We start from the raw sequence: 14,168 nt of genomic DNA on the forward strand, positions 1-14,168 counted from the left end.
CGGCAGCAGTTCACGCGTCTGCCAAAATAAATGGGTCATATTTGACAGGGAAAATAGATGAGGTTCTTATCCAACTGCCGCCCTCCCAGCACCCCCACACCGCTGACTAATGATGGAAACGGCCTTCCCTTAATGCACCCCCCATTCCCTAAAGGACCAGAATGTGTGACTCACCCTCCCCCACCATGGACACTCCGATGGACATGCCCATGAACTTGCTCTTGGTCCAGACGTGGGCGTTGACGCACATGCGGCGCTCCTGGCACTCGCAGTAGAAGCCGGAGACGGGCGGGTGGTGGGACACCTGCTCGGCCACGAAGCGCACGCGGTAGCAGCCGGGCGTGTCCGCGCCGCAGCGCTCCGCCTGGGCGGGGTCCCGGAGGGCGGGGCCAGAGTTAGTCCTCGCGGGCCGCACCCTGTCACAAGGCACCTCCCAGGAGCAGTGGAAGCTCTCCCCCAGGATGGGGTTGTAGGGCTTCTTGGCCACGGCGCCTTTGCGGCCCTCGTGGAAGGAGGTCAGGTAGTACTCCACGAAGCGCACAATCCGCTCCTCCGCCGTCACCGCCGCCGTGATGGACAGGAACATGTCCGGGTGTGCCATGAAGTTCGCGTACATCTCCAGCAGGGAGCGCTTCTCCAGGATGAAAGTAGGCAGCACTACCTGGAGTTGGGGAGGGGCACGGAGGTGGAAATGGAAAGGAGGAGGAGAGGAGCAGAGCAGGGAGAAGGAGAAAGGATGAAGCCAGGAACCGATAACCATGATTTTGGAATTGAGCCCTTTCATGTGCAGACTTCAATATAAATTGCATGTACACAAGTTTTTAAAAGCTATGCACAATCAAAGGACCATGTTTGCACCAGTGCCGTAGGAAGCCCTTGTAATATTTAGTCCAATGCTTGCGTAGTTCAGCCAAGAACTACACATCCAGATTTGACACAAAATGCATTAAAACACACTTTATCACAATATCCAGAGACATATGAGGTCATTAAGCATTAATAAATGGACTGTGGATGCTGCAGATGGGTTGATAAAATGATGCAACTCATCCATAAAAAGGTAACAAACTGAAATGATATAATAATACTGAGGGTAAACCAATCTAGCCAACTCACCTCTAGCTAAGAGTGTGTCTGTGTCTGTGTGTGCATTTGTGCGTGCATATGGACGTGTGTGTAAAAGAGAGAGGGAAAGAGACTCATGCTGTCACTGTTAACATACTTCCCTGCATCATAGCATATAGCTCTGAATTGAGGTACTGCATCCATCAAACTCATACACGCACTCTGCATCAGTACTGACCTCATTTCTGCTTGATGTAAGAACATTCTGTCATTAGGGAGTGGCCAATCACGCTGTGCGATTACTGTGCATCAGGTTTTATTCAACAGCACAGCGCTTATTTGTGATGCGTGCCCACACTCTCCCAAAGCATTTAAATATTCATTTCCACTCATCAGTGACACTTGTGTGGCTAAGTGCTCGGCTAAGCCAGCTCTGATCCCTAAAGTAGCATCAATCACACCAAGCACAAGCACATACCACCGTGCTGTCCAGGTTTGGTGGGGCAAAAAAAACCAACTAATCTCTGAAAAGACAGATGAGATGGGTGAACTCTTCCAGGTATCCATGGTAACCCGTCACTGATCAAAGTCAGCCATGCAGCTAGCATGCATACTCATATGGGTCATGGGGGGGAGGGGGGGGAGGCAATACCATGGAACAGCATGGAGCACCAACTAAAGAAGAGAAATCTGTCACACAGCCAATGCACATCAGACAAGCCTGTTAGAGATCACACATCTGTGTCCTGTCACAGTGAAATCCCAGGTCTCTCAAACAGTGGTTAATACATGCAGCCATCAATTCAATTTAACATACAAGGAACTTGACATTTTCTCTCACACATGGCCAGATAATTCATACAATTTGACAATTTCATACAAATACAATGTGCTACCTCGAAAGCACTGAAAACAACAGAAAATATGATAAATGAAATGTGCATGCAATGAATCAGTGTAAATTATTGAGCAAATGAAGACACCTGATCAAAGGCAAACCAACACAGACTATCACACTGCACACAACTTCAAGTCTGATGCCCCTGCCTGAGATGCACTTCATTTCCCTCATCTCACATATGTGCTATGAAAACCTGTCCTGTAAGACAAGATCAGGATTCACTACAGCAGCCACAGATAAGTGACTTAGCCCTTAAGGAATTGGAAAATTCTGGAGAGGAATCTGTCCGAATGACAGATTTGTGGAGAAACTTACTGGTGTAATTCCGTTAAACTCCCGTGTTAGCCCTGACGCAACTAACTGAAGAGAGCAGGCCTGCCCTGGAGCTCACTACATGACAAACCCTCCCCCCCTCTGTTAAAATGAAGAGAGAATGGGGAGGAGGGGGGAGAGGTCCATGCACAGCAGGGGGGCCAGTGGGGGCCACAGGATGTAACAGACATAATGACGGTATCATATCTAAAGCAGTCCTGCCGGCTCCACAGAGTGGACACAGCATATTATCACATTTATTTACGGTTTTAATTTCCCAGCTGAAAAACCTAATTGAAGTGCTCTATCATCAGGATGCAACCTGACAGACACAGTGAGCAAACTCAGGGGAAAATGATGTTTTCAGCAGGCCATCTGTGGATACAGCGCACACAGCCAGAAACAGGACCCATAGATGCTTTAAGGTCTTTCACTGGACACTGGTCATAAATAAATAAACACAGCTGCTGCCAGACTAGCTGAATGACAACTGTGACCTAAAAACCCCAAATAAAAGCGCTAGCAGTGCCCTTCAGGCCGGTCCATCTGATGCTCTGAGCTTGCGCGTCCTGGAGCAGCACGGAGCAGTGAATGGAGTGTGAGGGTTCTGAGTAGGATTCTACGACATGTTGTCAATCACTGATGTGTATGATCCAAGCACAATACTCTTTCTGAATAAAAAACTACAATTTGTCGGCAAGATGTTTGGCACGCTCTGTTTGGCAGCTGACTTTCGGCTACATGCGATTCCCCCCCCCCCCCACACACAGGTGGAGGTTTTATCCCTGCCAGGGCACTTTCTCTTCTGGAGTCCCTTCTCTGTCTGTTACTCTCGCGGCTTTCTACCTGTTTGAACAAAGCAAAAAATATGAAAGGACGGTGGACTGTCCTGCTCCCTGAAAAAAACTACAACTGGTTAACATCATCGAGTTACTGATAAAAGATAGTAGCACAATTTTTCTTTGTATTCATTAAGCATGACTGTTCAGTAGGCATGACTGTCACATCTCTAGGCTGAAAAATGAAACAATGGCTTGTCGCAGGGGCAGTACCCTCAAAGGTATCCTTCAGGTTAGCTTTCTAAGGTAAAAATATGACCCAGTGTGGGAAAATCTCCAGCAATAGTACCACATCTCACTGTGTAAATGAAGAAACTGTGTAACAAACTGTAACCTACCTGTGAGGTCGGGATGATTCAGTTAATTTCCCCCCTTTTAAAAAAACTAGCATATTTAAAATTGCAGTTACATTTGCTTGTAATTCATAGAACAGACATCCTGGAAAAAGGTACCTGCTGAACACATAACAGACATACAGAATACTGTATGAATATATAAGTATCAATCAGGATATACTGCACTTAACAATGTCCTCTCTGCTACCAGGAGATTCCTTCGTGTGTCTGCTCTTCTGATCCATAGCTATAGCATAAACAAAATGCTTGAAAAAGTTTTTTTTTTCCGTCTGAGGTGTTTTCATTAAAAGATGAAATCTAAGGCAGATCAATAAAAGCCAGCTCCCTTTATCTGCAAACATCAACATGAGACCTCAGGATCAATTTCTGCTGCACACTGTCAGCCACATGCACAATTTCTCAACAGCTACAAGAAGCTTCTTATACCAGGAAATCTTACGTGTTTGTATAACAGGAAATATTCATTCATACCACTCATAAACTCAACCTTTCATACTAAAGGATTAGTAATATGTCCCAGAGTGAATCTGAACCACCACAGATCGACTTCCTTTAAATATTCGCAATTCCATATTTCATTAGGATTCACTTTTATCTCTTGCTTTACAGTTTCTTCTGCAAAGGAATACTTCCATATCCATAATTAGTCTGCAGTTCTCTTACATGACTAAAACGGTCTTGATAAAAAAATAAACTTGGACTTGGGGATTTGACTCCATCACCCTCTGAGCCTAGAGCAATAGTACCCAGTGACCCAACCATCACTCAGGGGGTACAGGGGTTAAACCCACGACCCACAGATATCCAGCGCAATGCTTTAGCCCCAACACTATGCTGCTGCAACTAAGATTCAACCATAATCAGCACTTAATGTGGTTGACCATGGTGGGTGCCCTCACAGAGAGCTTCAATGAAAAAAGCCAAATGAGAGAAAGATTCCCCCTCCATGAAACCTGAGTCCAACTGGGGTTTGTGTCCAGCAGCTGATCTACGATCCTCTCCCAATCGCTCTCTCACTATGATTTCTTCTGCTATAAAGCAAATCCTACTTTAAACAAACTATCCCCAAATCACATTATTATAATGTTGGTTTTCTTGTACAGTAAGCAACTTTCTGTTAGCAGCAGACTTCATTAGTTCCAAAAGTGGCCACAAGAGGGAAACAAGGCATATCAAAGTGACCTGTGAGGGCCTGTGATCTCGGACAGAGTTTCTTACAAGTCTGTGAGAGATGAAATCCATAGTGTCACAGTATTAACACCATGCAGGCTGTTCTGAGATTGACCCTGAAATGCTGGGCACTGATGATCACCCTTAAGAAAGAGAATCTCATCACAACGTAGAACAATAAGGCAGACTCTCCCATCAAAGTGATGTAGGATCAATATTATTCTTTGATTCCCCAGAGAATCCTTTATTTAGACACAACACAAGCAAATTGGGACTTACATTGTAAAGTAACATCAATAGCAGTCCACTCATAAATACTGTAATACATAGTTAATTGATCACATCTAATTTATATCAAAAATATAATAGAAAGACTAAATGAAATCAAACACAGCCCTTTCATTAATGGCTTATATTATCTAGAGGTAGTTATATAAATTGATGGTCTCCATTTCTCCCAGCTTTCCTTAAACTCACAGAGGCACATTGATTTTTACACTGTTCAATGATTAAAAAAATGCATCTTTCGGACATTACATCACAATCATTTAGCAGATGCTTTCATCAAGAGTAATTTACAGAAGTGGAGAACATCAGTCTCAGGAACACAACAGTGAAGTACCAAGAAGGCAAAGAAAGCCCATATATAATCAGTAAGTGTAGTTAATCAAAAGAAACCAACAATTTGTTTGTAAACAAAACTATATACCACTATACAGATAACCTATCTTTACATAGTGATACCTACTGTACACATGACCCCAAAAGGAAATCCTAAAAGAAAAAGAACCGCTAAAGAGAGTCAGTCTGCTTCAGAGGATGTGTAGGGTTTCTGCTGCACTGAAGCTCGTTCCACTACTGGAGGCCATAACCAACACTGACCTGGAAGTGCAGCCATGAAGGGGGGAGGTGCCCTGAGGAAGCAGAATGGAGAGGCCTGACTGGGGTGGAGGGTTTGATGATCTTTTGAAAATATAATAGAGTGGGCTCTCTCATGGCCCAATAGGCTGGCAAGGTTTTGAATTTGATGCATGTTCATATAGGTAGCCATCGAAGGCAGAGGAGAAGAGGGTACACTGCTTCCAGAGTTCAATGTTTTACACAGCTTCCTGTTTGAAGATGATGCTTTAGAAAGGAGAGAGGAAGAGCGTGCGTGTCAGTGTTTTTCAGCATGCACGTGTTAGCGTGTGCGCACATTGCCTGGGTGCAGAAGCCCCACTCTGCCCCAGCTCTGCCTCCTGCCATGAAACTCACAAACATTCCAGATGATTACATCACTCTTCCATACAGAGACTCCCAAAGGCATACAATGCTCCAGATGCACCTGCGAACAGCCTGCCTGCTGATGTCAGTCATTGTGTGAATGCAATGAACACATTCCCGCTGCCATAGAGAGAGCAGGATACACATGCAAGGAATACTGAGAATGGAACTTCAGCATGATTTTTTATGCCTTTCCTTTTCTTTCCAGTTTTGGAATGCCCAACTGTATTTATCAGTGTTCACTGCTGCAAACTCTGCTGTAGTTTCAGTAGCAGTTCAAAGCTTTTCTCCATATTGAGAAAAAAATTCTACAGAGGAAAAGAAAAAAGGAAAGAATGAATGAGTGGAAAGAGAGCAGGAGAGAGAGGCAGACAGTAAAAGGGTGGGCAATTCAAAAAGTTGAGGGAGGAAGGGAGTGAGGGAGATAGGGAAGGAGACAGGAAGTGCAGTTGAGAGAGGGGGAGGAGCTTGATTGCCTGACCTCAGGCCCGGTGAAAAGAGGCCAGCTCTGTACCATGTTCCATATATCAAACATACTTTCCACCGCTTGGATCCCTCACCAGCAAGGTCCACATGCTCAAATCTGTCACTGGATATTCACGCCCCAACCTGCTGAACCTGAGAAGAACCAGGCTTAACACTGACCATCTCACACCCTCACAATCTCAAAACGATTCTCAGAATCCCAGCTCCGGATCTTGAGTCTCTCCACCCTGACTTCCACACCATCCCCCACCTCCCCAAGCGCTGACAGGAAGGCTGGATGGGCCTCAACCCGCTCCCGCAGGGGAGATGAATGAAGCTGTCCGCTGCTGAGAATGAGCTCTGAGGAGCAGCTCACAACCTCAGCTACTGCAGTGCTGTTCACATGCACAGCCAGCTCTGACTGAGCGTTCACCCTCGGCAGCCCTGTTGTTTCACTGAGCTGTGCTGGATTCCAGCATTCTCTGTGTGACCCAGACACGCCATTGACAAACCCTTCCTTCCTCTGTTTCTGAAAACAGTACTGGGCTTCCCGTACATACAATTCATGTTTCAATCGCTTGCTTCACTGTTTTGGGTTCACTTCACACAAGCTGAAACAGGCAAAAGAACTATGCAGATTAAATCCATTTGCAGCATGCTTTGTTCTTAAGTTCGAGCAACAGACTCAAGCAAACAGTATTTTTATCGGACTTAAGTTACACCAGACGTTTGATTGTTGTCAAGAATATTCTGTAAAAAACCCAAAAACAACAAGTAAAACTTAATATTCTAAAAAATTTAGAAAAAGCTGTAATGTGGCTAGGTCTGAAAATTTTGCCTCTTTTGAAGATCTAAGTTACAATAAAAAATAAAGACCAGTCTACTTAGAGTACAAATGTGGCTCATGCATCACTTATGTTACTAGGCTAGGACATGTGACCCAGTCACATCCATGTCAGGGTTCATATTCATGCCCTACGTTGGGAGGGTTAATGGTAGGGTTCATACCCGGTCATATTCATGCCCTACGCTGGGAGGATTAATGTTAGGGTTCATACCCGGGTCAGATCCATGCCCAGTTTGAGTTGAGACAGGAGGTGCAGGATGACACTCCGCTGGTCCTCCATCACGCCCAGCTCCTCCTCTTCATTCTCCTCTGTGTCAGTGGCCTCCTCACTGGGGTGGATGGCCTCCAGGCTGGGGGGCTGTAGCAACAAAATGACAAATCACAGGAGACACTTCACTTGGCCATCCACACGTAGCCCTGTAGCTCTATATGTATGCATTCAGGAGTGGACATCCCATCTGTAAGCCTGATAAAAGTCCAGTAAAGCACAGGTCAGTGTAACAACTGACGTTTTCGAGGCAGCCAAGCACTCCTGGTTCATAACATGTACACTTACACAGATAATGCTTACTTTTTAAGGTCAGCTAGTAAGTTATCAGGAACAAATAGGCCAGCGAGATATAACTAACCTTGTCACTACATTTACGAAATGCTATTAAACTAGGAAACTGCTCACTTAAGCCTTGCAGCAAACACAGAGTACTACAGCGAGCAAACAACACGTACCCTTAGGCTGAAATTCAGATTAATTAATTTTTTATTTCAGAGAACATCAGCAGGTGCCCCTACAATCTGCGCATAAACCCTGCCAAACTCACTCGATGGCAAACAGGTAGAGCCGTGCCACATCCCTACGGCACTCTAACTGGGTTACAGCAGATAATGCATTTGATTCATCCTGCAGCAACTCAGGCAACAATGCTCCTGATGCATAATGCAGGGGGAAAAATCAGCAAACACTGGAGCTAAAGCCTGTGGGCCACAAATAAAAAGCCTTTCTCCTTTCTTCCCTTTCTCTTCTCTTTCACTTCTCTTCCTTGGTGGGTTATTTTTCCCTTCCCCTCAACACGTGGGCTGTCCTATAAAGGGTGAGCAAGAGCTCCGCATTAAGATCCTACAGGAGCTTTTTATTCAATCATTTTCCTAAAGGCATAATGTAGAACAACCTTTTACATCAGAAACTCCAAGGCGCGTCAGATCGGTCAAAACCACAAACCAAAAATAGCATTTAAAAAAACACTGGCCTGATTCTCAGCCCTGACTGCAGTCAAACTAACAGATGTTTGAGTAAAAAAGTAAGGTTCCTTCCAGTCTGCCCTCCCTGGATTTGTTTCCTTCCCTCTCTCCCTCCCTCTCCCCACTCACAGCTCATACAGTAGCTGAGGGAGACTTCTCTCTGCTGCCAAATTTGCTGGATGGGACAGCCTTTCTTTCACCTGAATATTTCAGTGTTAGACACTGCTCTCAATCCCTTTCCCTCCCCCTTGCACACACACACACACACACACACACACACATGCAGACGTACAGGCGCGCACACACACACAGACACACACGCACTCACAGACTAACACACTCTGTGCCACCCAATGTATTTGTAGTATTGGGTGCAAAGCTTGCTATAAATAAAGAGAAAGATAAAAGTTTGTTATGATTCAAAGTCACCAACTGATAAATTGATGATTTTTTTGAAGAATCATACTAAAGAATGTGATGGCATGAATCATACTAATCTGAGGTGTAATTTACCATAATTTCTAGTTCTTTCTTCTACACTAATATACTCCACTCATTATTTAACTGCTCACAACCTGTCATCAAAAACAGAATTAAGTTGGTTGTGGGTGAAAACCAAGGCACTACAGTACTCTAATTTCACTGGCACCCTTAACAGAAAGAAACTATTTCCCCTGTACAGCCAAGACATTGGCTGTACAGGGGAAATTGTTCATTTAAGTATCATTATGATCCCCTTGACTCAAAACACATATAAAACAGCAATAACACAAGAAAAGACAGGACTCTGCTCTCCAAGGTTTCATGCTGGCCTACAACAATAATTTCACATCTATGCTAACGGGTCAGTAACCATATAAAATTCTAATCTGAAAATTACAATCATAAGAACAAAGATTTTTTTTCAGTTGCTGAAAAACAAACATACATTTCCGCAGTTACTGAAACCGATAAAATCGCTTACAGTGCCACACCTTAATAAACATCCTAATGACCTTCATCAAGAAGTGGGACAGTGGCAGCGTTCCCATATATAACTTTGCCACAGCTCAAACTGGCTCAGACTTGGGGGGAGTAGTCTTACAAGAAACTCCCAACATTCCATTCATAGATGAATAAAACTCACAATGGAGGGTAACACACTGTACACACTCACACACTGCCGCACACACACACACATAAACACAGGGCATGAATGAACATACAAGCAGACACTCATGTACAACATATACACACACATTGCAAATGCACAAACACCACACAATTCTTACATTCTTTATAAAACTGTGGTCCAAAATGGAAGGAAGACCCCCCCCCCTCCCCACCCCCCACCCAAACAAGCGCTTATCACCCTCTCCAGCCTCTGCTGGGCCCTCTCAGGAAGTTTTCGATAAGTGCTCTCATCTAATCCCTGTTTCCCCTCCCCCACCCCATGCTCTCTCAGCCCCACACCCCCTGACCTCCTCACAACGGCATTCACCCCCCCCCCCCCCAAGAAGTTCCATGCACCTGACGTACCCCAACAAACTCCTTCCGCCTCCACAATCCTCCCCCCATATCTGCAGTCCAAACCTTCCCTCTCCCGATTCCCTCAGCCTCCCCCGTTCACCTCTCAGACCCCCGCACTCACGCTGTTCGCTGGGCCATGGACAGGCTTTCTCTCTATCCAGCTGGACCTCATGACCAGCGGCCGCCCAAGATGCTGAGCTGGAACAAGCGACTGTCTGACTGTGGCAGCAGCTCTGAGCTACTGAAGAGAGAGAGTGAGGTAGGAAGGGACAGAGGGAGAGAGAGAGAGCGACAGAGGGGGAGAGAGACAGAGAGATAGAGTGAAAGAGAGAGAAAAAGCTGCTGCCTGCTTTACTTCCAGTGGGAAAATTCTGAGTTATGCTGACAATCCCCTCTCTCTCCCCATCAGCGCCCCCTCCCTCCTTTCTGGTCACATGATGTGGTAGATCAGCTGGTTTAATTACTAGCAGGCAGGAAAAATGCAGATACCACTCTCTCTATATACGGACCTGGAGGAGTGGTTTCACTCTCTCTCTCACCGCTCCTCCTCACAAACCTGGTCCCTCTCTTTGTGACCCTCAGCCTTTCCCAGCTGTGTCTCTGTTCTGACTCTCTCCACCTCTCACCTCTCCTCCTCCTGCTCCCCTACTCCACTCATCCCATTTCCTTCTCTTCCTTGGTACCTTTTCAGCTTTCTTTTGCTCCCTTACTCCTCCGTCCCCTCTCTCTCTCTTTCTCTCCCTCCCCCCTCTCTCTGTTGCAGCTACAGTACATGTAGGGGTGTGTGGGCGGATGGCTTCTTTGGGGGAAGGTCTACTAATCTTCTCACTTCAAAGGGTATCTGCGTGTGCTCCTTGACAGAGCTGGGAAACGTCAGCACCCGCCCTCCCCTTCACCCATCTTCAACGTCACTTAAAGTGTCTCCAAAAGTCAGGACTGAATCACAGTGTGAAAGTGTGTAAAAGGGTTCTCGCTCTCTCTTTCACACCCACAGACATACACACACACACAAGCATCTCTTTGAAATTCATATTTTTAGCATCCACGGCTCTAACAGTCAGTCTCATATCCCCCCCCCCCCCCCCAACGAGTCACTAACCCGACCTCGCTCACCAGGACAGCCTCAACCAGGTGATCGCAGCCTCAACAACACCCCACAACTTGATACATGTAAGACTTATTTACTTTTACTCTGGCTACATGATCACAGCGCCTTTCATCCCATTATTGATGAGAAATAATCCCAGTAAACCCATTCAGTGATGTTTATGATTATCAATAATCCCAATAAACCAAATCCTTAATGTGTATACTTATGATTATCATTCATTCCAGTCAACCTGATAAGTTGGTTATTCTTATTATTCCACAGTAACATACATTGACAGTCCAGCATTAACTACAATTATTCCACAAAGAAACATTTAAAATATACCTGTGATATGCCATGCCCAGAAACTCACTGCACAAGATGTGATGGCTGCCAGCTGCTGCACAGTGAAAAGTGTGTGTTTATCGGGCCTTTGGTGTGTTAATGCACTATAGTAGAGATGTGCTGTAGTACAGGATTGCTGGGACATTGCTACAAGGCTATTTAATACAAGGCACTTAGGAGCAGGTCTACAGGCTAATTATGATTGTGGGAGTTGGCAATGCTCCTCTTCTAAATATAGACAGTCCACATGCCTGGTGCCAACAGGAATGAATGCTGGCATGCTCTGGTGAGGTTCTATCCAGTAGGCCTCATGAAACTGTAAAAGCCCTTTTCTGTTTGCCATCTTTACACAGCAATTTATCCAAGCTCTTTGTCACGATGAATACTGATGCTGTTGGTTTATGAGGGTGCGTCACAATGAACTGCGATGCCATTGGTTTGTGCTGGAGAGCCCCCCCAGGGCACCACCTGAGTCCTGTATACCTGTGTTTATGAGTGACCTACTTAGAGCAACTCCTGCTTGAGTGGCGCGACACACGTCTGTATCAGAGATGCAACAGCACAGCATTTCCCCAGGGCTGGATCCTTCTTGATCGGTTTTGTATACATTTAATAATAAGGTAGTTTTTTTTAATTATATTACTTACTTACTTTAACTTTGAATTAATCAGGCCAACTATGAAGTAATTTCATAGTTCAGTTCTGCTCTTCATGGTTCTATTCTCTCTAACTTTAAAAAACCAACTGGAGACAGTAGTCTATCTACTCGCCAACTGAAGGGCAATGCATGTGAGCACTTGTGTATGCAATGCATGCATATATCTGCGTGTGTGTGGGTGTGTGTGTGTGCACGCATGGCTCTGGCTCAGATGCTGCAGGATTAAGGGTGGTGTTTAGATTCCATATTCATCCCCTTTTTATCAGACTATGAAATGCCAACCAAAATGACGCACAGCGCTGAGAATCCAGAACATTCTGTACAGCTGGACAGAGCAAGGGATTAAAATAAGGTGTCACAAACAGCCATCCTTTAGGCTCAGTCCCACACTCTAACCCCTGCTCCACAATACTGCTCTCTCTCCTGAAATATTACAGCTGAGTAGAGAGGAGGGGAACAAAGGATCAAGTACACTCAATGACTACTTGTAGTTTCAAGAGGATGTAGATTCTGATCACGCAGAATTCCCAAGACTGCTGATTAAAACATCACAGCTGATGATCACAACAAAGAAGATGATAATCACAAATATTATTAATGAGCCAAGCTGTCAGCCTGATAAAAATAATCTGTAATCTAATGGTATGTTATATTAAAAAATATAATTATGATATATTATATTCAGAATGATAAATGCATATTAGCTAGAAAATTAAGATTGCTTTAAAAAACACAAAGCCCATATTAACAGTGGAACTATTAAATACAAAATAGAAATGTAGAAGCTGGTAGACTTGGGGGTGGGTGAGGGTGGAGGTATAGAGCTGGTGATAAGAGAGTTGCTACACAGCTGACACACTAGTCTTTTTTGGGCTGAAAAAGGTTCAGCATAATGTCAGAAGCCCCAGTCACCAAACCTACAGGCCGGCCCACACCAATGAGTCACTGGCTGAGGACCCACCCACCCACACCAATGATGTCACAAGAAGGTGCATGGAATGAGCAAGGTGCATGAAATGTTCCCCATCCTAAGATACAGTTCCACAATGAGTTCAGCAGTCCGCTCCAGAGATATGGGACCATGACAAGCCTCAAGGCCTTTTCATTTATCATCAGTCATAGACAGGTAACACTAAACGTCATTCATTAGTGTGGCCCACACTAATGTCAGAAACTGGCACACTGCAACCCCACTCCCCAGACATTGTTGGTGCTTTCTCTCACTTGTACGAATCCCTAACACTACTGTTACAAACCCACATCCTTCACACACACTCCTTGCTTGAATCTGACCAAAACCAACTGTAACTAAGGACATATGAAGTATCTGAGGAGAATCATGTAGTATCTGAGCCCTTCTCTGCTGAAACCTAGCCTAGAGTGATCATGCTGGTTTAAACTGTGTTTTCAACATTTTTATCTGGCCGACCAGCTATTCACCAGCTGATCCGTCTATATAACTAGCTAGTCAAACAATGGACCACCAGCTTACTTTACCAGCTTAACCAGCTTTAACCATCTTTTTCCAGCGTTGACCAGCCACAGAAAAGCTATGACCAGCTAGAAGTGTCGAAAATGCAGCTTAAAAGATCTTAAACCATCTTAGAATCCCAGCTGGCTTTAGCCGGAAGTTTCAGCAGGGTTAGCATCTGTAAATCTGCTGTGGATACAAAAGCTTCATTCATGAATCAACTGTAGACTGAACTGAAGGTATCCACACAGAGGAAAAATAAAAATAAGTCAAGCACAGCCTGAAGGCTTTATCTGATTTTCCCAACAGGCAGGAGAATCGCAGCTCTGTGTTTATGCACCTCATAAAAATCCAGAGGGAGGAGCTAGCTCCTTGTCCTAAATCGGGTTCCACATGAATGATCCCACAGCAAACATCTGGAGAGTACGGCTCAGACAGGGCTGTATTATATAAGCCTTTTACTTTAATTAGTTATTCTTTTTTCAGTCAAGCTTACAAAGGCAACCGTTCCTACAGCTGTATTTCTCTTGATCTGATGGTGATGTACTGTGGCCCATCAAAGTATAGTATTCACACACAGAAGGAACGAAACCAATTATTTAGCCCCTTCCTCAACTTCTGAACATGACCTTCTGTGAATG

General features: G+C 44.8%; 1 protein-coding gene across 2 annotated transcripts in view; it reads right to left on the bottom strand.

Annotated features, from left to right (window-relative positions):
- osbpl10b (oxysterol binding protein-like 10b) overlaps nucleotides 1-14,168 on the bottom strand; it is a 69,644-nt gene that overhangs the window by 14,179 nt on the left and 41,297 nt on the right. For both annotated transcript variants that reach the window (XM_035389419.1, XM_035389410.1), the window contains 2 exons: nucleotides 7,430-7,576; nucleotides 175-661 (listed from right to left, as the gene is read on the bottom strand). In XM_035389419.1, the coding sequence (XP_035245310.1) occupies nucleotides 175-661; nucleotides 7,430-7,576 (634 nt within the window). The remainder of the gene's footprint in view (nucleotides 1-174; nucleotides 662-7,429; nucleotides 7,577-14,168) is intronic.

Source organism: Anguilla anguilla, chromosome 1, assembly GCF_013347855.1.
Source record: "Anguilla anguilla isolate fAngAng1 chromosome 1, fAngAng1.pri, whole genome shotgun sequence".
In the NCBI taxonomy this organism is placed as follows: Eukaryota; Metazoa; Chordata; class Actinopteri; order Anguilliformes; family Anguillidae; genus Anguilla; species Anguilla anguilla.